Below are 25,850 nucleotides of genomic sequence, written 5' to 3'. Positions count from 1 at the left end.
TCTCCTGATCATCTCAGGATACTATGATACCACTGACCATGGTGGCCTGCGCTGAGAGGGGTCCATCTCCTTCCAAGGGTCACAGACGCAACTTCTGGGGAGTCAAACCCCAGGCTCCTCAGATTTCAGCAACCACAGCTGTGCGGCTGTTGTTATGGGAACAGGGCTCCCCACAACTCTAGGGCCAAAGCACGTAGGGTTAAGACAAGGGGTTTACATATTGTCTCCATTATACCATGAAATCTGCAGGATAATGGTAATTTGATTTCCTGGCAACCCAAGCTTTGACTTTAACAAATGTTTATAAACCTCATAGCTGTGAGAATAAGCAATTCCAAGCATATGGGCAGGTTCTCCCATCTGGCTTACAGGCCAAAAGGACATTAGGCTAAACATGATGTCATCAAGCTGGCCATGGCCATACCTCCCAGATGCATTTAATATATTACCTGTCCATCATACACATACAGATTTTGTATGGTTTATCTATACAAGTGAAGGGCCAGATGGAAGAACTCCATTCCTCCCTCTGCACATGGGCCAGGCAACTTGTAGCCCTCCATAGGATGTTGGACTCCAACTCAAAGTATTCCTTTCCACTGGCTGCGCTGCCTTGGACTGCTTGCAGACTGCAGCCCAATACCTGGAGGGCCACAAGCTGCCCATCTTTTTTGTACATGCTTGAAAATGTGTGCTCAAGTCCTCAGTTTGCAGAAATTCTGGTGGTCAGGGCATGCTCTTTGCAAAGTGTCCTGCTTCCTAGTCCCTCTCCTCAGCCCTATTTCCTTTCTGGCTAATTACCTCTACCCTTCCCCAAAATATTCTGGAGTATGGTAAAGCTTTCCTATATTTATTGATTTATTTAAGAATGTATAAGACATTACTTCATCCAAACATGGATTTCAGGGCAGTTTGGATACTGAATTAATATTCAGTTATTAACACAACATAAAAATATTAATAACTGCAAAATAAAACTGAGAAGAATACAACTAATTAATTGGATGAGACTATAACAATTTAAGCTGCAACCCAATGATCCATGGGAAAACCTTCAAGATATTCTGGGTTTGGTGTTTAAAGGTTGAAAGTTGAGGGTGGTTGACACAAAATTCCCCTCTAGCCATTTCAGAAAGAAATAGGGGCTTAGACTTTCTAATATCAACAGAAACAAAAAAAAGGACATTCTTTACATTTTATAAAGACATCCCTGAAAACTGGGAAAGTACATTAACCTTGGAGCTGGTTGTACAGAATTCCCCTCCCAATGCAACCAATGCCCTTTTAAATTATTTTAATTCAGTAGTTGTTTTAGTGTAAGTTGTTTGATTATGTTTTCACATCAGCACTCGTTTTCAGCTGTAGTTATTTTTTAATCATGTTGTGAACTGCCATTTCTCCTCATAGTGGGAGAAATATTGTAAATATAAACAAACAAACAAACAAACATAAATACTCAGTGGCCAGCAATCACTGAATTTTGGTCAGCCAGGACTAAAGTGTGAGCAGTACACTAACTACTTCATGACATGGCATCTATATGTCTCCTCTTGCATGCCCTCATTATAGATGGGAGCCAGCATGGCATAGTGGTTTGAGTGCTGGACTATGACACCAAGGTTCAAATTTCCGCTCAGCCATGAAACCCACTGGGTGATCATGGGCAAGTCCCAAGATCTCAGCCTCAGGGGAAGGCAATGGCAAACCTCTGAATAAATCTTGCCAAGAAAACCACATGATAGGGTTGATTTGGCATCACCATCAGTAGGAAAAACTTGAAGGTACAACAACAAGAAACATGCCTTCTCTTGCATGTCCTCATTATGTTTTGCTTTCTTAGACCTTTCTATTTTAATGGGATGGTGGAAGGAGGTGGCAAAGCCATCTTTGAGTATTCCTTGCCTGAGAAAATCATATGGGATTCACTGGGGTGCCATATAGGTTTACAGGTGACACGAAGACACATATACACAAAGCAATATCCTTGGTATACAGTCATTTGCTGGCAGTGCTGCTTGTATATTAAGACAGCTTTACACTCAACAGTATGCATTTTCACATATGCAAGGCCCTGGATTCAGTCATTAGGATCTCATAGGGGCATACTGATTTTTCTTTTACTCAAAACATTGGAATTTCTAGTCCATGTCTGACTCCCATCAGCTTCCCAAGATTCTTTACAGAGATCTCCATATTCCCTGGTGATTTTCCATCCAAATACCAATTAAGTTCAATTCTGTTTATCTTTTAAAACATTTAGACCCAATATTAACACTCTTCCACTTCTCCTGTAGAAGAATGCACAAGAAAAGCCACCTGTTCTTTAATGTGCTTGGTAAACTCAGACCTTAGGCAAATTTCAGCCAGCATTTCTCTACTGCAAGGGTGGAAATCATGCAGTCTTCCAGCTGTTGCTAGACTGCAAGCTATATCAGCCCTAGCCAGCACAACCAATGGGTGAGGAATGCTAGTATTTACAGTCCAAGAACATCTAGAGTCCCACATAATTCCAGTCCCTGCTTTACTGGCTGGGATATGTTTCCAGCCTCTGGAATTAATTACATCCTGAACATATCTACCACATCATCCAGGACACACGCAGAGAGTCCCTACCTGCTCATGGAGATCCACCATGAATGGATGCTGGTGGGGTGGGTGTGCAGCTGGGTGAAGCATTCGTGGTGGCGTATTGGCCAGAACGTACGCCGGGTGCTCATCTACGGGAACTTGTGGCTGTGGCTGTTGCTGCTGGAAAAAAGCCGGATGCAAGTAGTTCTCATCCTGGGCTAGGAGAGTTTGCAGAGGTCGCTCGCGTCGGCCCCAGTGGTGCCGGGAAGGAGGGCTGTGGAGCCAGTTGGGGGGAAAGAAATATAGAGGGGTGACCCCAGGGGCCAGCCACTTATCTGTACTGAGCTCTCAGCTACAAATACACCAATTTTGACAGCAGGGCTGGGCCAGAATAGAAATATGGGAGAGGGGCGCAAGCGAGCAGGTGACCAAAGGAGTGGATGTGGAGAAACCAGCTGCTGAGGCACAAAATCAAGCAAAAAATTCAGTCACAACATTTATCACAAAGGCTATGTGGCACTGTTGCCATGGTTTGGGATTTAAGTAGGCAACTCAAGTAAAGCTGTTCTGCTCTATACCCTGAGGAGACTGGGCACTGTCAACCTCACCCCACTACTAAGACACCATGCTGCTAATATCCTCACAGAAGTGGTAGATTCTATCATCCAGATAGAAAGGACTATCAGAACGTCCTTGCAAATACTGGTTAAGAGCCTACCTAGCCCACTTCACTTCTCTTTCTACTTCTCCAAAATGGGTGAGAGCAAAGCCAAGAAGTGAATCTCAGCTTTCTTCACTGAGTGATCAGAGACAGTAAAGTTCTCTTAATGACAACTTCCAGCCGCAGGTCTTGGTGGAAAAGCTTGCCAAAGTCTTTGCAAGCAAGCCAGGGAATTCTAGAGAGTTGCATTAAGCCTCAAGGACCAGGGGTCCTGTTCCTCTGCTATAGAGAAAGGGTGGAAGAAATTCTACAATTCTGAAACAAAGGCTTGCCATAGGCTGCATCTGCACTGCAGAAATACCGTATTTTCCGGCGTATAAGACGACTGGGCGTATAAGACGACCCCCAACTTTTCCAGTTAAAATATGGAGTTTGGTATATACTCGCCGTATAAGACTACCCCAATGCACACCAAATAAAAATTAAAAAAAACATTAGATTTCATTTCAATGTGGTAATTTTAATTCCAATGCTTATGACATGCAGGTACTTAGCAGGAAAACTTGTTTTATACAAAGCCTGCTTGGATTGGTCAGCTCTCCCTGCCTGCCCAGCCCTACCTGTCTCCAAGACTATCAGAGCGGTAGCAGAAACACAGCTCTTTTTTCCATACCCCAGGCGTCCTGGACGCCTGCAGCTTGCTCTGCCCTTCACTTACACCTTCCCAGTGAGGCGCCCCCTCACCTTGTCATCAGGACTGCATTAAGTCACTTCTTTCCATGAATCCTAGAGAGTGGATTTTCTTCTACTGTACTTGTACAGCAGTCGCTGCATACGGTGGGGATGCAGCCACGGTCGTTTTTGAGCTCCCCCACCATATGCGGCAACTGCAGATTCTCCAGCCCGGCTTGGGGGTTTCAGCACCTGCCCTACAAAACAACACCTGGTGTATAAGATGACCCCTGACTTTTGAGAAGATTTTCCTTGGTTAAAAAGTAGTCTTATATGCCAGAAAATATAGTAATCTAGTTTGACCCCACTTTGACTGCCATGGCTCAATGCTATGGAATTCTGGGAATTGCAGCTTGTTGTGGCACCAGAATGTTCTGAAAGAGAAGGCTAAATGTCTCAAAAACCTACAATTCCCAGAATTCCATAGCACTGACCCATAGCAGTTAAAGTGGTGTCAAACGGGATTATTTCTGCAGTGCGGATGCAGCCATAGATGCTCCACAAGTGATTGCCTCAGTGTCTGAGTCAATACTTTGGCTCTAGTAATCATGTCCATTCCTCCATCTTCAAGTCTGTATTTTTGACATTCAAGGTACAGAATGCACAAATAAGGCTATCCATACACTAGATTATAGAGCAAGAGCTTTAAGACAGCTCAGGCAATTAACTGACTGATTTTGTTCAAATGCTTCTACAAATATTATTCAAATATACAGCCCAAGGAACATATGCATATTCCCATCTATTTCAATTTCACTTCAGTCAGTGAACATAAGCAAGCAGCAAATTGTGTATGTCATTGGATGGTACAAAAGGCAAAGATTTATAGGAGAAGATGGGAGTTGATGCACAAAGCATTCAGAATCTAGCTGCCTCGATTATCTTTGATAGAGAGGTGGGATACAAATAAATTTTTATTTATTTATTTATTTATGGGTCATTTTAATATCAAACATATTAAATTATATACTGTTAAACATTAAATATTAAATTATGCACTCGCCCCTCCTTTTTCAAGGGGGATCCATTCTGGACCCCCTTGCAAAAACGGAGTTTCGCCTATATTCAAGCCCCATTGGCTTGAATATAGGCATGGGCATGTGGTGGTGCACAGGTTTGCACCATGAACACACACCCCATTCATTCTCCCTCCGTTCATCCCTTGTACATTAGTGAGGATCTGAAGACGGCAAGAATGGAGGGAGGACTGTATAGTTGTTGCAGTATACCATATATACTCGACTATAAGTCGACCTCATGTATAAATTAAGAGCAAGTTATGGGGCCAAAATTATGGATTTTGCTATGACTCGTGGATATGTCGAGGGTAAAACTTTGGGGCATATAGCAAAGGATCTAAAGGATGAAGCAAAGTAAAACAATGTCAAAGAATTTACAAAATTCCAGCAAATATAACTATTTGTGCTTACTCTTAATGCTGGATGGATGAGAGATTGGGAGGCTGGTGGGTGGGTGTTAGTGCTTCCAGGACAGATTATACTCTTGCTTTTCACCAGGGGATGATTCCTTCTTTTAAATAAGAGTTAAGATACAGTACTTAAATTGACCCATGGATACGTCGATACAGTTTTTTTGGGTCAATTTTTTGACCTAAACTTCTAGACTTATACATGAGTATATACAGTAAATGCCACTTTTACTATTGGCTGTCATGAAGCAGCACCCAATGCTTAGAGTGATAATCTATGTACAGATGAATATATATCAAACAAAATTGTTTTGAGAAGGCACAGAGCACCCCTGGATTTCTGAATGCCCTGAGACTCTCTGGTGCAGGTGATCAACAGAATTAAGAAAGGGTGAGACAGTACCTTCTCCTGAGATGTGCTGGACTGCCACAGCTTCCCCCTGGGAATCGTCGCTGGTCAAAGGGGACAAAAGGAGGCCACCTATTCACTGCCAGTTCCCATGGTCGCATTGGGGATGATGACAAGGCAAAAGGTGATGCTGGACTTCAACCTCCAAACACAATAGCACACCACTTCTTTGGAATCTGCAGGAAGTGAGCAAACACAGCCACTGAACTAGAGTTTTGAGGCAAAATACAAAAGCAGTCTAGAAAGCAGTCTAGCAGTTTCAGTCTGTGACAAAGGGGCTCTGGATCAGTTGTACTAATGGGCACCAACAGGGCTTGCACTACTGGTGGGCACAGCACAGCAGTAAATGATACATAAAAAAAGGCTTCTAAGGGCCTGAACAGACAGGCCAAAATAAAGCTGTTTCAGGTCACTTTGGAGGTATGCTGTTTAAACGACACACACACCTTAAGAGACCAGAAGCACCAAAGCTGCACTCTAGTCCTTAGGACTGGAGCGTGCTTTGCTGCGGCATCCGGCCTCTTAGGATGCATGCATACCTCCAAGGTGACCTGAAACAGCTTTATTTTGGCCTGTCTGTATGGGCCCATAGCCTTAATGACAGATCAAGTATCCCACTATATCTCCTCTCATTGTGTGCATTAAATGCTCTCCCCTACACATGTGTATCTATTAGCTCTGCCTTTCCCTCTCCTTTTTTATCCTTCTCCTTTCTCTCATCTTTACTTGGCATTCCACATCCTTTCTCTCATCTTTACTTGGCATTCCACATTTTTTCTGTCTATCTGTCAGATTTTATTTTGCTCTTCCTCCAAGAAGCTCAGTCACAGAATATTCTCCATACCACCCACTAATCCCAAACAACCCTGTGATACAGATGTTGCTCAGAAACAAAGAGTTTTGTGTCTGAATCACAATTTGAATCTGGGGCTCTCAGTTGAAGGCTAAAGTTTTAATCATTACACCACACTGGCTGTCCTATGACTTCCTTTCTATGGAGACATTTCTCATTCCAAAGCAATTCACATTCGGACAGAGACACATACAAGTGTATGACAACTAGCCACCTAGTCACAGCCTAGGGTGACATGTGGTGGGTTAAATATGCAGAAACCTTTTGTTTTGTTTTGCTTTAAATGAGCAGGATCTCCTGATGTGTGCTGCTAAGTGTCAATCTGTACACCTGCCTGGAAGTGCCTGCTTACACACACACACTGGTTACCAGACAGGAGGTAAGACAGAGTGCAGAACAAGGTAACTGACAAACAGTGATGTATGTTTGGTCAACTATTCTAAAATAAAAACATGGCCTTCCTTGTGATTTGTTCCTCAGTGCAAATCTTGTAGAGTACTTACTTCACTTATCTCATCAGCAGCATCAATTTCATCACCATTAGTGGAAGCGATGCACATTCTAATAAGCATACAGCTGGCAGATGACCCAAACGGAGTGAGCGGATAACTCCCTCCCTGACCCAACTGCAATGCTACTGCACGCAGATGACTTCATAACACAGCTTTGGAATTAAGAGAGCTGTGATGCTTTCCCACAGGATCCTGGCCTTGGCAAAAGAAGACACAGCAGTTCAAAGCTGCTCTAGCATTTCTGTTCATTGGGCACTAATGCTATGTTTACCATTGACTTTCAAAGTGGCTCTGTGGCCCGTTACAGACGGGTCTGAAAATACGGACTGGGTCCGTATTAGGGTTAGAAAGGGGCGTCACTTCCTGACGCCCCTAACCCTAGTACGGACCCAGTCCGTACAAAATGGTGGCGGCCGTTCCACACGGCCGCCGCCATTACGACGTCATGACCGCGCCGCCTCCAAACAAGGCAGCGCGGACGTGACATCTTTGCACCACATGAGGGCGCCTAGAGCGTCCTTTCCGCAGCATAAGAAGGAGCTCCAAAACGGAGCTCCTTCTGGGGTTTGTGTCGCTGGGCGCAGCCTTTACATGGCTGCGCCCAGCAACGCAGAGGAGAAAGGGGCCAAACGGCCCCTTTCTCCTCCTCCCCGCCATTACCAGGTGTCCTTGGGGCTTGAAGCCCCAAGGACACCCCTTTCCAGGCCGCAGGGAAGCGGCCTTTTGCTGCTTCCCCACGGCCTGCAAAGCGGCGGATTGGGGCCTCGGAGGCTGCCGGTCTAGCAGCTGAGGCCCCGATACAGCGGGGAAAGGGACGGGTGCAGTCCGCCCCAAACGGGCGGTCTGTAACCTGCCTAAGTCTCTTCTGAGAAAGGACACTCCAAGACAGACATCTGCCCACCAGTATGATGAAAGAAACCCCAAGCAGAGAAGCAAGAGCAATGAATCAAGGGATATCAACCCTGAACTTTGAACCGTTGGCAATAGCCAATGATAGTCCAGATTTGGGCAAATTCCAACTGGACAAGTGCTTTTTCTTTGTCATGATACCTAGTGGCCTTGAGAGAAGCTTTAAGTTTGCCCCAGAGAGAAATGACATTTCCTTGAATGATTGGGCTAGCAATTTGAGAGTACTTCTGGATATAGCTTAGCTCCTGGATCACCAGGTGATAGTTGTAGCCAGGAGTACCTTCTCAAGCTGGTGTACCAGCCATGTCTTTTCCTGGAAAGATCAGCTATGCTCACAGTTGAAGAAACATGACATATTTAGACTGAGTGACTGTAATGCACTCTATATGGAGTTAGTTTTGAAGACTATGGAATAATACAGCACACTTTTTGATTAGTGTGGACCTTCACATGTTATTCCCTAGTTGAACCATCTCATAAGCTACCCATCTACTTTCAGGAGGAATTGTTGGTTATTGCCGTTAAAGGCTGGAACAGCTTATGATCACAATATCTAGAAAATTATATCCACCCTCATAAATGTGCCTACACTCTTAGGTTACCTGGCAAGGTCCCTTTGCCTTCATTCAGAGATCCACCTATGGTGATGTATGTGAGAGGGTCTTTCTGGTGTGGTGCAGAGTACTGTGTATGTGTTGAACTCCATGCCCCAGAAGTTCAGATGTCTTTCCACTTCACCAGTGATCTATTGCTCTTTCAGAGCATCCCTTTTCTAGTAAGACCCAAGTTGATCTAAAACAAAGTTCTCTCTGATTCAGTCCTGGCTCCTTTTTAGTGTTAAGTCTTACTATCATCATCATTTATTTTATTTCCCTTTCAGGTATGTTGTGAATAAAGACTGGATTTATTCGTGCCCCAGAAGTTCAGATATCTTTCCATTTCACCAGTGATCTATTGCTCTTTCTGGGCATCTCTTTTCTAGTAAGACACAAGTTGATCTAAAACAAAGTTCTCTCTGATTCAGTCCTGGCTCCTTTTTAGTGTTAAGTCTTACTATCATCATCATTGATTTATAGTCAGAGACCAAAATAAAGTCTTACTGTAATATTTGGTATTTTATTGGTCTGGAATGTTTTCATTAATATTATCATTTCCTGTATCATTGGTTGTTCTGAGTTTTGGTATATAAACCACTCTGGGTGCTTCCATCTGGGAGGTGGAAAAGCAACAAATGTATTTTCCTCAGGAATCCCTAATTTACTTGGCAACAGTGGTAAAACAACACAACACATACATGGCACAGATTCTGCTGGAGCAATGGAATTTAGAAGGCATGTACTGGCTAACTTCACTTCAATAACACAAGCCTCAAAAAAGTCAGAAAACTTTATTCAGAAAACAAAGTTGATCATAATCATGTCAGGACTGAAACATTTTTCAGTTACACTATATATTAAAAGCACATGACAACAGAAATATTTGGGGGGGGGGGGCTCACATCCCATTCCTCACCAAAACAAAACATTCCTCTTTCTCAGGAATACCCCACCTTTCTTCCGTACCAGGTTGTCTCAGAACTGACCTTGACAGCTCACAGTTCAGTTTTCCTCCCCACACATCTGCTCATTATCCAGTGCCATGAAAGATAAACAATCCTTTCTCCCACTACCACCAGTTGTACAACACATCCTATAATCCAGTATTACAAAGCATAAAAATATATATGGCCAATAACCATAGTGGGACCAATGACCCTGTCAAAGGCCAAAGAAGCAACTTTCATAGATGAATACTTCTTTTTATTGGATACTGAAAAGTTATAGTATAAAAAGAACAAGCAAACAAATACATGCACACATATCACAGATCACATGCATAGTCTTATACAACCTAATAAAACATACAATACAAAAAGACGTTTGGGGGAAAGAATTAAGAGAACATGCAAATTAAAAAAAACCTGTTCTTAAATAATTGCTATGATGACCATGTGGCATGGTCACTGAGGAAGATAATTCTGGGAGAGAGGAAACAAATGATTGTCAGCCCTGGCTGAATCTATGGACTGTGGATTAAGCCTAAAACATACAGGGTTCACGCTCAAGTGTTTCATATCATCATTTACCTGCAAGTTTGATTTAGCTATCAAGTGCTGGTAATCAAAGATCCATACATACAGGTAATCACTATATAGTACTCCTCATCATTACTTCAATTAGGAAATTCCTTGGCAACATAGTACTGATGTGACAGGGATGATACTGTTATGGCCGTCCAAAAGCTGTCAGACTCCACTTGCTGTAAGCCAGCATGGTCAATGTTTCTGGATGCTGCAGTTCAACATCATCTGAAGTGCCGCATGTTCTCTATCTCTGGTCTTGACATACAAAGAACTGATACCATGATCTACTCTCTTGAGAAAAAGCTACTGCAACACCATTCATGATCAGAAAGGCAACTCATGCCTTTGACAAAGTTTCCCATGACATTCTTGCAAACAAGCTTGTAAAATGTGGGCTAGACAAGGTAACTGTTACATGGATTTGTAATTGGTAGACCAGCCAAACCCAAAGGGTGCTCAACAATGGCTCCTTTTCATCCTGGAGAAAAGTGACCAGTGGGGTCCCACAGGGCTCTGTCTTGAACCCAGTGCTATTCAATATCTTTATCAATGATTTGGATGACAGAATTGGGGGCATACTTATCAAATTTGCAGATGACACCAAATTAGGAGGAACAGCTAATACTCCAGAGGACAGGATCAAAATTCAAAATGACCTGAATAGACTATAAAGCTGGGCCAAAGCTAACAAAATGAAATTCAACATGGAGAAATGTAAAGTACTGCACTTAGGGCAGAAAAATGAAATGCACAGATATAGGATGGGGGACACCTGGCTGAACGAGACTACATGTGAAAGAGATCTAGGAGTTCAAGTAGACCACAAGTTGAACATGAGTCAACAGTGCGATGCGGCAGCTAAAAAGGCCAATGCAATTTTAGGGTGCATCAATAAAAGTATAGTGTCTAGATCAAGAGAAGCACTAGTGCTACTATATTCTGCTTTGGTCAGGCCCCACCTGGAATATTGTGTTCAGTTCTGGGCACCACAATTCAAAAAGGATATTGAGAAACTGGAGCGTGTCCAAAGGAGGGAGATTAAAATGGTGAAGGGTCTGGAAACCATGCCCTATGAGGCTTACGAAGCTAGGGATGTTTAACCTGGAGAAGAGAAGGTTAAGAGGTGATATGATAGCCCTGTTTAAATATTTGAAGGGATGTCATATTGAGGAAGGAACAAGCTTGTTTTCTGCTGCTCCAGAGAACAGAACCCGGAACAATGGATGCAAGCTACAGGAAAAGAGATTCCACTTCAACATTAGGAGGAACTTCCTGACAGTAACGGCTGTTCAACGGTGGAACACACTCCCTCAGAGTGTAGTGGAGTCTCCCTTCTTGGAGGTCTTTAAGCAGAGGCTGGATGGCCACTTGTTAGGGATGCTTTGATTAAAAGTTCCTGCATGGCAGGGGGTTGGACTGGATGGCCCTTGTGGTCTCTTCTAACTCTATGATTCATGTACATAGCAGGGCAATTGGGCAAAAGTTCCTTGAATAAGAGAACAGCCAACATGCTCTTTCACCAACTGAGCACCTTTGTTTACATACTCTCTTTATCCATGCATTCATTCAAGATGCTAACTTAAAACACTGTTTTCTCAAACATTCTAACCCAGTAACATCTCATGATCTGGGACAGAATGGAACTTGCAGGTGCGGGATGGAAGAATAGATGCAGGTTAACACATGCACCAGTAAACAAGCCTAGGAAGAAGGACACCATAGTATTGAGGTGCAAAGTATTAGATATTTGTTAGGATACCCAGGATCAAATCCCCATTCAGCTACAGAATTCACTTGTTCATGTGAGGATAAACTGGAAAGGTGGGGGAGAGAATCAAATGTGTTGCCTTGAGCTGCTCAGATTAGAGGAGAGATGAAGAAAATATTTTAAAATAAGGAAGTCATAAAGCAGGGCTGGGCAACTGTTAATACTGAGAGTCCCACAATGATCCCCTATGGGTCATTGGAGGCCCAGCACTGTGACCACTGTGACTCTCAGTATCTTTTATTTCAAAAAAGATGCATCCAAACATCAACTTCACCATGCTGCCCCAGGTTGTTTTAGGCTCAAAAGAAACCTTTTTCAAAACATGATGAGGGAAAAGCTTCCCCTGAGCATAAAACAGCTTGTGAGAGCGCTAAAACATGGCAACATTGTCCTCCACACAAAGAGGCAATGCAAAAGATGGCAACTCACACCTCAGCTCTAACATTATAAATGCAGCAAATATTGGCCTACACCCTAGCATTGAATATATCTGCCATATTTCCCCACGTGGCTATAGAGGTATTACCAGAACAATTCTATTTTGATGAAACTCTGTAACAACCAATGCTTAGGTAAAGAGTGAAATATGGGAAAATAAAGACCCCTATTGCAGCTGATCAGAGCCTGTCTTTTGCATATGGGATGGAGGACTAAAACCTACACACTAGGCAGTCATATCTGCAGCTGGATCAGCAGACCTTCCCCCAATGGATATCATAATGATATACAACCATCATCTCTAATTGATTTCAGAAGCTAGGTACAATAAATGTTGCTATCACTAACCTCAGTTTTCACCCTTCTGCAACATTATTATCTCATTTGCCATGTCTAAATAGTGGGCACAATTTGAAGTGCTGAAGGGGAAAGGACACATAAGTAATGCATGCTGAAAATCTAGGTATGTTCCCTCCCTTTCTCTCTCTCTCTCTCTCTCTCTCGCACACACACACACACACACACACAGCTTTTATTCTTTTTTGTTTCCCTGGCTACTTTAAATAGCATCCCTTTCCTGCTGATTTAGACATGACCAAGAAATATCTAGAAAAGAAGAAATGAGTCTGTTACTGCCACATGTACTGTGGTACAGATGATGAAGGTACAAAGCATCAATTACCAACCTACTGGTGGGGAGGGGGGATGGAAAAAGGAGGAAAAGAGCAGGATGACCTTCATAAACGAAAGTAAAAGAAACATCCCAAATGGCAATGGCCCCATACAGACAGGCCAAAATAAAGCTGCTTTGGGTCACTTCAGAGGTATGCTGTTTAAATGAAGCATGTGTACTAAGAGTCCGGAAGCTGTGCCAAAGCCACGATCCAGTCCTAAGGACTAGAGCACAGGTTTGGCGCAGCTTCCGGACTCTTAGTACGCATTCACCATTGAAACAGCATACCTCGAAAGTGACCCGAGGCAGCTTTATTTTGGCCTGTCCGTATGGGATCTTTGTAACTACTCAGATCTTTGGAGGTAAAGAGTGAAACATGGAAAAAGAAGGATAGCTTTTTGAACTGGAAGGATAAGGCCAAGAGCATCAATCACTCATGTTTCTACATTTTAAAAATATTAGCAATAGCAAGTATATTTCTATATCACTTACTGATGTACTAAGCGGTTTACAAAATGTAAGCTAATTGCCCCCAACAAGCTGGGTACTCATTTTAGTGACTGGAAGGATGCCAGGCTGAGTTGATCTGAAGCCCCTTGCTGGTATTGAACTCACAACCTTGTGGTTTTGTGAATGAATGGCTGCAGTACTGGCATTTAATCACTGCGCCACCTGGGATCAGTTATTATTAATTGTTTTGTTGTTGCTCTACCTGAGGAAAGCCATACAATTAAAATAAGGGGGAAGGAGAACCCTCAGAAATGCATGTAGCTGAATCAATAAGGCACATTCTGTAAGAGTGTCTTGTCAAGTTTAAAGCATCAAATTAAACCTTTTGTAGCTAAAACTATAATGAACTCCCAAACGTCTCACATGCATGGTAAAGGCTGGACAGCGATTTGATCATATTTCAAAAAAGCAACTTTTACTTATTTACAAGGCCAAACTGAACTTTAAAATATGTCTTTCATTTTAATACTTTCAACCTGTTCTTTTTGATGACAATTATTTCTTGTGCACAGTAACCCTAAAACTACTTTGACAAAAATCAATCATAGAATAACCTTGAGTGCATGTACATTGTAGAAATAATCCATTTTGACATCACTTTAACTGCCATGGCCCTATCCTACAGAATCCTGGGATTTGTAGTTTGGTGAGACACCAGCACTCTTTGGCAGAGAAGGCTGCCAAAGACTTTTTAAATCTACAAATCCCAGAATTCCACAGAATGAAGCAACAGAACTTAAAGTGGTGTCAAACTGCATTATTTCTACAGTGTAGATGCACCCTGAAAGCCAGCATGGCATAGTGTCTTGAGTGTTGGACAATGACTCTGGAGACCAGATGGAAACCCACTGGGTGACCTTGGGCAAGTCACATGCTCTCAGCCTCAGGGAAGAACAATGGGGAAGCTCCTCTGAACAATTTGTGCCAAGAAAGCGTCCATAAGACCTTAGGGTCGCCATATATCAGAAATGGCTTAAAGGCACATAACAATAACAACAACAACAAAGATGCACCCTTCCTTAATCTTGCCTAATAGCTTTGGGAGTAACATAAAAACTATCTAAACATAGACAGTGTTTAGATCACAACACATTCTATGGTAAACATGTTTTCTTCATGATTTTTTTTCTCCCATGCTTTTATTATAAATAATTATAGTGATACTGATGTTATGCTAAAGGTACTCTTCAGTTCATGATTTCCAAGTACAGTATTATAAGAAAGGTTTTCAAAAACAAGGTGAGAAAGTGAGTGCAGTAAATGTGCAGGATCTACAGCTCAGTGATGAGGAATGAAGAAGTGCACACAGTGCTAGACTCCTGACATACTTTCTAGGCTCTGAACCATCTTACATAGGTCCTAATCTTGGTCCCTAATGATTTGGATTGGGTACACTGCGGCAAAGTTCCAAAAAAGAATCTCAACAGTTGATAAATTAGCGCTTTATCAAGTGTCCACATCCAGTCTTTATTCACAACATATCTGAAAGGGAAATAAAAAAAGTAACCTAATGAAGATCAGGCTACTTGTGGTTTTCCAGCTTCTGCAAAGATTTGTTCCAATTTTCTGAAGATTTGGTTGCTGTGACTAAAGTATGCAGGTACTTTGTCCTGCCCATCACTGGAATGCAGCCCCAGACAACATCTCTGAAATCATATGTGGTCTTCAGACTCTAAGAGGTTCCCAACCTTGCTCCAGATCCTGTCTGATCTTGAAAGCTAAATAGGGATAGTACTTGGCAGGGAGCAGGTATAGTAGGCTATATTTCACAGGAAGGTATTTTATCTATCTATATTTGATTTATATACTGCCTTTCTTCCAAAATTGGACTCTGGAGGCTAGCAGCAAACCACGCCTGAGTATTCATTGACTAAGAATACCCTTTAACGTTAATGGGATCTTGATAACTCCACAGGCGACTTGAAAGTGCATGTGCATGTATACACACACACTCACACACACTGCTTTCCTCTAAGCAGGCATTACAAAAGCAACAGCAATAGCTTAACACAAGAAAACTGTTCCAGCACCTACTCTGCCACAGAAACTAAACACTCTGGCTGGTTCCATTGGAGGCTAGAGTGTAAGCTTTCATAACCCTCCTTTATCTTATAGATCACTTGGTTTTTAGATACAGATCAGCTGACATATTACAGAAAGCAGAATACAGAAAGCAGGACATAAGAGGACAAAGAATCCCATCTCTTGGTACCAACAATGAAAATCATTTGTATCTTGCTGAAGACTCTCATATTGACAGCCTGCAACATGTCTACATGTTGTTAATCATACGTACATCCCACCAATTTTGCAAGAGTACAGGAGAATTGCCATCTGCCCCAACAATAATGCCCACATCAAAAGTATGATTCACCCAGGCTGCCTCACATACCAGAGAGAAAGATCAACACAAAAAGCAGTATAAATCTCACTTAGGGTTGGTTTTCAAAGCCTTCATTTTCCCACCCGCTACTTTCCTCACAACAGTACAGCAAGGAATATTGATGGAAAACTCTCACCCCACTCTCTGGAGGAAGGTAAGGTTCTTGAAGAGCACTGACCCTCTTGAATAAATTGTAGCTGCCATCACCTATCTGGATTAGAAAGGAGGACCTCTCTTTGTCATTTATTGGGGGGAAAAAGGAATACAGAGAAGGCTGTGGGCTCACATATGACAGAAAAGAACAACGAGTACTTTAAAAGCAGAAACATTCTTTTTTTTTCATACTTGCAGCAAGAATACAGCTCTTTACAACCTCCTGGAAAGAAACAGTCTCCTAACACACTTGTCTCCTTGGATCATATACTAGATTTGTTAAAAAAAGTTCTTTCATAAGAGCTCCAGCTCCACCTAAACTCTAGCAACTTGCCCTCAAACCAATCAGAATACAAGAGAAATCTACCTATTGACAAGCAGATGAAAATATTAGGGTGTGGAAAGTGTGGAATATAAAATTAGAAAACAATTAACTGTACAGATATGCCCTCTTACCACAGAAGAATTTAGGAGTTTCTGTTGGCAGGGAGGGTCACTCAGTTAGGAATTAGCTTTAGCCACTGTGCTAATGACCAAATACACGCAACAATCTGTGATTTGGTGAACTCAGTTATCATTTGGAAAATGGGTGAGTGGCTAATCAAAAGACCCAAACAACTCCCTGAAGTGCATGGAACTGACAAGCCAGCAGCAAACTTAGAATGCTCTAGTTTATAACACACTGGAAAATATAAGATAATACTCCAGTGGTACAACTATTTCACAACAAAATCACAAACTAATCAGCCAATGCAAATTAAGTTTTTTTAGTACCTCTCTCCAAAGGACTACAGTAGGCAATTGAAAGGAACACTTGGGATGCTGAAGGTGTTATTTGAGCAATCTGCAACAGAGTACTGTATTACATTCAAGAAAACAGGCACAGTTGTAACAAATGTAAAAGAAAGGGATAGAATCATATGGTTATGACTACTTTCCCTGAAATACAAAAGCTATAAATGTTCACCTGGTCATCCTTCTATCTAGTCTTAACCTTCTGGCTCAGCTAGCACACACCAGCAAGACAGCTGGTACATGGAGAGGATAGCTTGTCCTGCTAATCAGCATTGTCCCAGTGTTCTCTTGCACTACCCATCTGTCTACAGCCACCTGTTTCCTCTTGTCTTATTGAATGGGAAAGTTATTTTAAAGAGAGAGTATCCTACACAGGCTTGTGCTGCCTGTTGGACAAAAGAACCACAGTCAGCAATCGGAGATTAGAACTATAAAGGGGGTGGGGAAAGTGATTTTAAAAGTAAATGGCAAATTGAATAGAATACCACATAACAATCTTGCACTGACATATGTAGTTGGCTAATCACACTACACCAGTCCATTGGTACAGACCCAGAAGCGGAGGGAGTTAAAATGTGCAGTTTACACAGCAGTGGAGAAACATCATGGGAATGATGACAGCAATCAACACTCCTAACATAAATCCCACCCTACCTTGCACCACTAAAATACAGATACACTACTTGCACAATACACAAATACTGCCTGAGCACCAACTGAAAATTTTGATACGATTCAGCACACACTTGTTAAACCTACTAATTTTCCTGGATTTCTGTGGCTTTGGATCCTATCAGCAATGCTGTCCTCCAGACCACCTGTTTCTAGAGGAAGTTGGGATAAATACTGCACGCATACCTGCCTGGACAGCAAGCTTCAACTTATGACTAAGAGGACTGTTTTTCTTCTTCACAGGGATCACGTAGTGTTCCTTGTGCTGAACAGTTGCTTGCAGATTTTTTTCTCCCTTGCTTTTAAAAATGTACATAAAGCCACAGGGGTACAGAATATACAGAAAGACCAGAATTATGGGGTGTAGAATAATCAATATACTGAAGCCACCCTGTTCTATATCTTCTTTTGGTCAGATTGTTTTTTGTTTTGTTTTGGGTGCATAGCCATGGCTGTCACAAATAATGGATTAGGTAGACCAGAGGGAAGAGTGACACCTGGAACTCAGTCTGGATAAGCAGACTTGATGCAAGGAGATATATGAGACTACCCTGTCTGTAGGGGCTCGGAACTTCATGTCTGCCATGACAACCGTAGGTCTGTCTCAAGTGGTATCTGGACCTACTCATGCTGCTAGGTACATGGTAGGCTTTGTTTCTTTCTATGGGGTGGGGATGGTGATCTGGGATTGGAGCTTTCTACTGTTCCACAGATCACTTCTTGTTGGTCAGGTTTAGACTTGCTGAGACTCAGAGCCTCTACAGGGGTGGAGAATCTATTGCACACAGCTCCTTTACTACACATAGATCCGCTGACTGCCAGTCTGCTTCTGGGCAAAATTCAACGTACTGATATTGCCCTATAGATTGGGTCCAGGTTATTTGAAGGACTGCATCTTTCTTCATGAGCCTGTTAGAGCTCCAATGTCGTCTTGAGAGGCCCTTCTCTTTGTCTTACCACCCTCTCAGGCTTTGAATTCCCACTCTAGAGGTCCTTGTTCTCCTTCTGCCAACAAGTAAAAACATTTTGTACTATCAGGTTTTTACAAATTTATGGATTTTATATGCTGTGTGATTTGGATTTTAAGATATGTATATGTATTTTAAATATATTTTAATACCTGTAATGTTTAATATTTTAACTTCATAAATTGGTTTTAAATATTATTTATACTTTTTAATGCTTCTGAATTGTTTTAATTTGCATTGTTTCAAACATGAGTCCCTACATCAAGAGAAAGGCAGGATATAAATGAATACAAAAATAGTAGTAATAGTAGTACTAGTAGTAATAAGTGGTGTATTGGCTGGATGAGGAAAGATGGTTTTTTGAATGGGGTCGCAAACTAGGAACAGTTCCTAGTTTGAAAGCAGAAATACAGTTCCATAATAAAATAATAAATAAACTGTTTATTTATATACCGCTTTTCCTCGAGATCAAAGCGGTTCACATCAGGTAAAACCATGACAAACGTCATAATACAGTATAAAAACAGTTAAAGCATTCAATTACAATTGATAACCTATGAGCATGCATTAACAAGGAAAGAAACCCATTGAATGTCCATGACAACCCTCAGCAAGCTAGGAACAGAGGGTGGAATGGATACTGAAACCATACGTCCATGTTAATGAGCTCAGTCTTCCAGTGACTTTTACCAGCTTTAGCTAGTATGCCAGCTTTATTCTCCATTGAAAAAGAGACCTAGCCATCATCATTCCTGTCTGGCTGTTCTCCAGATTAGAAAATTGTAATGCAATCTAGATGGGGCTATCCTTCAAGATGCCCAGTTCAAGAAGGTTCTTGACTCAGAATGTCACTGCTTAATTACTGACTGAGGGAAGCTGGCACAACCATATTACCCCCTTTCTGGAATCCAGGTTCAATTTGAGACACTGCTTTTGACTTTCAAAGTTCTAAATTAATCATGTCGGTGCTAGTTATCCTAGAATGCCTCTTTTGGTCTTACACAATTTTTGTTACTGTGTTCCTTCAAGTCATTTCCGACTTATGGTGACTCTAAGGCAACTCTATCATAGGGTTTTCTTAGCAAGATTTGTTCAGAGGTGGTTTACCATTGCCTTCCCAAGGCTGAGAGTATGTGAATTTCTCAAGGTCACCAAGTCCATTTCACAGTCATAGGGCCTACCTAATGTTGGTATGCAACCTATGGCAAGTCATCCACAAGAAAAGGCAGCCCTCCGGCTGAAAAACTCTTCAAGAACACTGTAGATGCCCTGCTCTTGATAAGACCTCATAATACTTGACATTTTAATCTACTGAGCTCAAGTGCAACCACAAAATCTTTTTGAGATTTTAGCACCTGAATGAAACAATTAAAATTATACCACCTGCTTTGGAGCAAAAAGCCATAAAACTGCTCTTCTAGAAGCTGCAGCATAAAAACATTGCTCTGAAAAAAGAATCAGCAGCATAAAGTGGAATGCCAATCTTTTTGCACAAGTATATCTAAGATTACCCACAGGACTAAAAAACACATTCTTTCTGGCTTGACAAGAACCCCGCCCCCACTTGTAGTAAACGAGTCTTTGTAGTAACTGTCTTAACTGTGTGTGTAGCCACCTTCCTGACATCCCCCCCACACACACACACATTCCACTAGTTTCTAACAGTGGCAGGACTACATTCCCCTGTGAGACAAGAGACCATGCTGATGGCAGCAGTGCTGCTGGTAGGGTCTCTCTTTCAAGCAGGCTTTTGCTGAGGAGCCAGGCTAAATATGCCAAATAGCTACTGGGCAGCAGCAGTATTTTTTTTTTTTGGGGGGGGGGTGACCCTGGCAGAGAATCTGTCAGAGGCAATGGCAGTAGCATCATAGCTAATGCTTGTTAGTAGTAGCCACGTAGGCCATATAGCAAAGTGCATTAACATCCAAAATCCACAAAACAGTGATATCTTTATTTGACCAACCAAAATGCATAAAATACATGATGCAAGCTTTCAAAGTTCCACTAGCTTCTTCATCAAACAAAGGTGTTAAGAATCATACAAGAGAAAAAAATTATAAAATGACAATGTTAGTCACAGGCTTGCATTTTCTCAAGGTGTTGTTTGTGTGTTGTTCTTTAGAGGGATATCGACACATGCAGGCCCCTCCTCCTTCTGGCCACGTGTCACTTGGAACAAAGCATTCCAAAGTCCAGGAGATAAAATTTGAATTCCATTAGGAATGCAAAAACATACTTATTCTGAGAACCCAGATGTCTCCATCCTGTGTGAGGTCACAGCCCCCTTTGTTAGGAAGAGCTAGTCCTAAGAAAGAGGAGGAACGGTAAATCCCTTTGAATGTCTTTTACCACAAAAAAACCTATGATGAGACAATCCAAAATAAAACAAGAAATAGTGCCAGAAGATGTTCTGTCTTAAGTTACAGCTGTGGATTTTGAGAAAGCCAATTCCCTAAAAGACACTACTGCTCTTGCATAGGATAACTCAGACAGAACCACTCTCATGTTAAAGGGTGTCTCTAAAAATGCATTTCTGAAGGAACAGTGATCACATTTCAAAGGTATGTGACATAATTCAGGTATCTCTCCGGAAAGTGACACAAGTCACACTCCAGCCAAACAGTTCAAAGCTTTTGCAATTCACAAGGCTCAGAAAGGAAATGGAAGAACTTTGGGTTGTTCTACAACTGCATCCACAACCTACATTAAAAAGTCGACACACACCCAAATTCACACCTCTTTCTTGTATGTAACGTAAAATACACATTTCTCAATGAGTACATTTGCTTCCATTCACAAAGCTGGATCTGTGTAAAACAAATCTTGGAAACAAATCTACAAGTATTAACAACCCACAATATTTGTTTCACTTACTAGCCTATCTAAACTCAGCATTACTAGAACACCAACAGCCTAAAAGTGGGGAGGGGACTCCCCTTGATTTTATAACATTTTCCTCTAAAGACCAGCAAGAGAACCTTACATGCTACAGGCAAAAAGGCAGCTATTAATGTGTGTGGTGTACATAAAATATTAGGAATCTCTGGTCTGTGGTCTTAATATAGCCTATGGAGGACCCATCTTTAAGCTTGCCAGTTTTCCCCTGGCCTAATCTCTGACCGATGAATGGTCATAAGGGATTCATCCTCTTCACTTTCTTGCCACAATGAGACTTTTAATGCTGGAGAGGGAAGACCAAACTCGCACTTGGACCCTGTCACATCCCAAAACTGCCTCTGTGGAAACCCTTCAGAAAGTGGACTGTAGTGGAGATTGACTGTTTGTAAATGATATCTGGGCAATCACTGGGATGGCCCTTCAGTTGCTAACATACACCCTCTCCCATGCTTGCCTGTAATTGTTTGCTGTTGTTGTGAGCCTTCAGATTGCTTCTGACTTATAGTGTCCCGAAAGTGAACCTAACATAGGGTTTTCTGGGGCTGAGAGGGTATGACTCACCAAGGTTATACCTTGGCCTAGCAATGAATCAAACCGTGGTCTCCAAAATTGTAGTCCAATGTTCAAACCACTACACCATGCTGGCTCCCTTGTCTTTCAACAAGGCCCTGTGTACACACAACACTCTCATACACCACTGTGTTCATTAATTATACTGAATCATCAAAATTAATTTGGTTTACATCAAGTCACAACCATCATACGTTGCTGCTGCTTAGGATTCATGTACACAAAGAGAAAGTATCAGTTTAAACAACTATATCAATGGTCCGTGATGAAACCACTACTTTGATTCTCCTTTGAATACTCTGAACCAAGAGACCTTAGTTTAATGCTAATAAAGAATTAAAATTCCAGAGCCTGGAGGGCCAAATTCTTCAAACATCAACACAAATGAAATCAATTATGCAAATAATACATTGTGAGCAAATTTTATTTGATAATTTAGTCTAATAAACCAAAAAGCAAGCCCATTCAACATCTGTAGAAATGGTAACAAGATGAGACATTGCCTTATAGAGGCTTAACAGCAAAATAGTGCAACAGAGAAAAAACAGTAACTTTCTTGCAGTTCTAACAGTCCAGAAAAAAAGTGAGAATGGTCTATAGGACTGGGGTTCAAAGAAGTGAAGATAGTTCAGTTCTGGGAACTGAAATTCAATTCTGATAAGCTGAAGGTAGTTTAGGATCTCCTGGTAGAACTCTGCCTAGTTTGCTATTGATCAGCAAGCATTCTCTATCAACAACAAAAGCCATTTTAAATCAGGTTGTTAGAAACCTTAGCCAATAGTAACTTGGCTATGCTGATCATCCCAGTGTGCAGCTTATAAGGTGCAAAACCTACACCTGCATCTGGCCCTTCTCGGCTCTTTGTATGATTCCCAATGCTAGCAATTCTGCCACCCTCTCCTCCCCACAGCTGAGATAGCTAATAGCAACAGATAAGTAGCCATGAGTAAACTCTACCTTAGTGGAGATTGCTGGGACATGGGAGTGTCCTGAGACAAGGGAAGGAAGGAACATACATGTTCATGCACATGTGTGTTTGTGCAGTGCTATCATATGCAATTCTTCATGCTTAAAAGTCTGTGTGCCCCTGGGCCTCATGTGTTGCAGTAGGTTACTGGTTCCACACCTACAGCCAGCAATTGTTACCATCTTGAACCCACTAGTGGATCTTTAGATTCTAATAGAGGGGAAACAGATTTCTCAAACCTGATCCTTGCCCGTGCCAACCATATAAAAAGAATTCTGCTAGATGACAAACATTGTCCCCTGTGCCCTGCTAACGCTCCCCAAGATTGAGGAAGTGGACTATGAAAGATTATGTCTATGAAAGATTATGCTACAGCTTCTTTCTCTCAGTTAGTCTCAATGATGCTGCAACAACTCTTTGCATACTGATATCCCAGACTAACATGGCTGAGGCTGCATCTGCAACACAAAAATAATGCAGTTTGACACCACTTTTAACTGTCATGGCTTAATGCTATGGAATTCTGCAACTCAACATCTTGTGAGACATTTAGCTCCAGTGCAACAACTAAGTACAAATCCCAGCACTGAGCCATGGCAGTTAAAGTGGTGTCAAGCTGGATTATGTCTGCAGTGCAGATGCAGCCCAAGTCTTTGAATTCTTATCTCAATGTATTTCGACAGATAATTGACTTTACTTTTACAGAGTTCTTTCAACTGTCATAAGGACTACAACTATCTTTCCCCCCTCTCTCAGACAGGAAACCAACAGGAAATCTCTGCCACACAGTTAACAACATAAAAGGGCCCTATAGTGAAGTAAGCAAGCAGCAGTTAACTCTTTGCAAAGTTTGAAAGTGAAGAGTGTCTAGACTGGTGGTAATTAAAGTGGTGTTAAGTCTCTGAGCCAGGGGTTGGAGAATTTCTTTGAGCTGGGGGTGGGAACACCTGTAACCAGTAGGCACAAATATGGTGCTGGGCACAGCAGGGGGAATTTCCCCTGGCCCCCACATTGTACAGCTTAAGAAGTACTGCTCTAGACACAGTTTATTTATTTTAGCCTACAGCTGCTCAGAGGGACTAGAAGCCATTACCAACACTCCAAGGCTTCTTTTCCATGAGCAATACATCACCAAGAAGCAAATACATGGAGTCCAATAGTGGGTCAAACTAACAGGAATTAGTTTAATTGTTAGCAGGAGCAAAATAGAGAGCGCATAAGTTGAAACTTAAGCTAACAGCTACCTTCTGATTATCTTTCCTACCAAAGGCAAATGTAGGATCTGAGGTCACTCCAATCCCACACACACAGTTGTTCCTCTGTGACTGAGTTGTGAAGAATTCTGTTGGATGACACTGTGCAGCAGACATACAAAAGAAGGCAATTTTATTACCACAGCCAACAACTAACTCATCTCCAGAGAGCATGTCAAAGTCCTCGATTCCATCATCTATGACTCTCTACCACCGAACAATGTGCCAGTTCAACAAAACATTCCTTGGCTGCTGTTGCTGTGTGCCTTCAAGTTGTTTCAGACTTATGGCAAACCTAAAACAAAACAGGGCTTTCTTGGCAAGATTTGTTGAGGGGGATTGTCTCTGCCTTCCTCTGAGGTTGAGAGATTGTGACTTGCCCAAGGTCACTCAATGGGTTTCCATGGCCAAGTGGGGATTCAAACCCTGGTCTCCAGAGTCATAGTCCAATGTTCAAAGCACTACACCATATTGGCTCTGATTCCTTTTGCTAGCCATCAATATAAAAACTTTCTAACATTTCAAACTGAGTTAACAGACATAATAAAACAAGATTTGCACTGATCAGCATTGTCCACAAAAGCATGCCTATATTATGTATGTCAGTGAGATTCTTTGCAATAAATGCAATGGGGCAGTTATGTACAGTTTAATAGTAAAGCACAGAACCGTTCGGAGTAGAGTAGAGACTTCTTCAAGATGCTTGAAGAATCTCCCATACTTTGGCAACAATTTGAAGTGGCCCCAGCTAATCTAAATCCCATTCTTTTTAGCCATTATAATCACCTTCTTCAGCTGCTCCACTACATTAATTCATTTCTAGCAACATTTCCCCTGGCCTCAGATGACCTCTTTGACTGCAGAGGGCTGTTAATGCTGTCATAGCAGCAGTCAGCAAATACTTCTAGTCCAGGTGAAATGTCATTTTTTGAAATTGTGACCTCATGCTTACAGAAAGATGTGCAGAAAGTATATGTTGCAGAATCAGACAATAACTAAAAACTTGCCAAAGGACTCCAGTGGCTCCCTGCCTTGTACAATCCCATCTCTCTTCATCAACGTCTGATGCATGGATCTCTTGTGCTTTACTTGTGTTTTACTATGCCTCAGCCACCACAAAATATTCCAAATTTGCATACACTGTGAGTCCCCCACCAAATGTATACACCCTTAACATCTCCTTCTCATATGGAGGTACCTTAAAAACAGAATTCATGCCACAAAAATAAACCAACTTGAAGAATTAAAGATTATAAGAATAGAGAAGTGTGGCAAAGAGAAACTTTAAATGAGGTTTCAACAATGCAAGCACTGCATTGCTGCACAGGGGCTGATAATTTGAACAACTTCCATAAAATTATAAATTGCTACAAAAATTGTAATTCTGGTTATAAATTATTATCATAACATTTATTCTTCAGTATAAATGTATTTACTTAGCCTTCAAATAATCACTGTGGCTACTATTAGCTGTTAAAGAATGTACACATTTTTGGGGAAGCCTTGTATATGGAGAAAACTTGCTCTTAAGTCCAGACCTCGACCACAAGCATTATTTTGCTTTCTGGGTGCATCTATTTGTTTTAGAAAAAAGAGTTTAAATGGAT

General features: G+C 41.7%; 1 protein-coding gene across 1 annotated transcript in view; it reads right to left on the bottom strand.

Moving 5' to 3' along the window:
* RNF44 (ring finger protein 44) overlaps positions 1 to 25,850 on the bottom strand; it is a 53,047-nt gene that overhangs the window by 23,535 nt on the left and 3,662 nt on the right. Inside the window, exons 2-3 of the mRNA XM_089527397.1 lie at positions 5,794 to 5,975; positions 2,614 to 2,842 (exon numbers count right to left, since the gene is read on the bottom strand). Of these exons, the coding sequence (XP_089383523.1) occupies positions 2,614 to 2,842; positions 5,794 to 5,900 (336 nt within the window). The 5' untranslated portion in view covers positions 5,901 to 5,975. The remainder of the gene's footprint in view (positions 1 to 2,613; positions 2,843 to 5,793; positions 5,976 to 25,850) is intronic.

Source organism: Sceloporus occidentalis, unplaced genomic scaffold, assembly GCF_023333645.1.
Source record: "Sceloporus occidentalis isolate IW3139 unplaced genomic scaffold, rSceOcc1.0.p SCAF_1, whole genome shotgun sequence".
NCBI lineage: Eukaryota > Metazoa > Chordata > Lepidosauria > Squamata > Phrynosomatidae > Sceloporus > Sceloporus occidentalis.
Note: the sequence above shows the minus strand (reverse complement) of the source record. Positions and strands in the feature narration are given on the sequence as shown.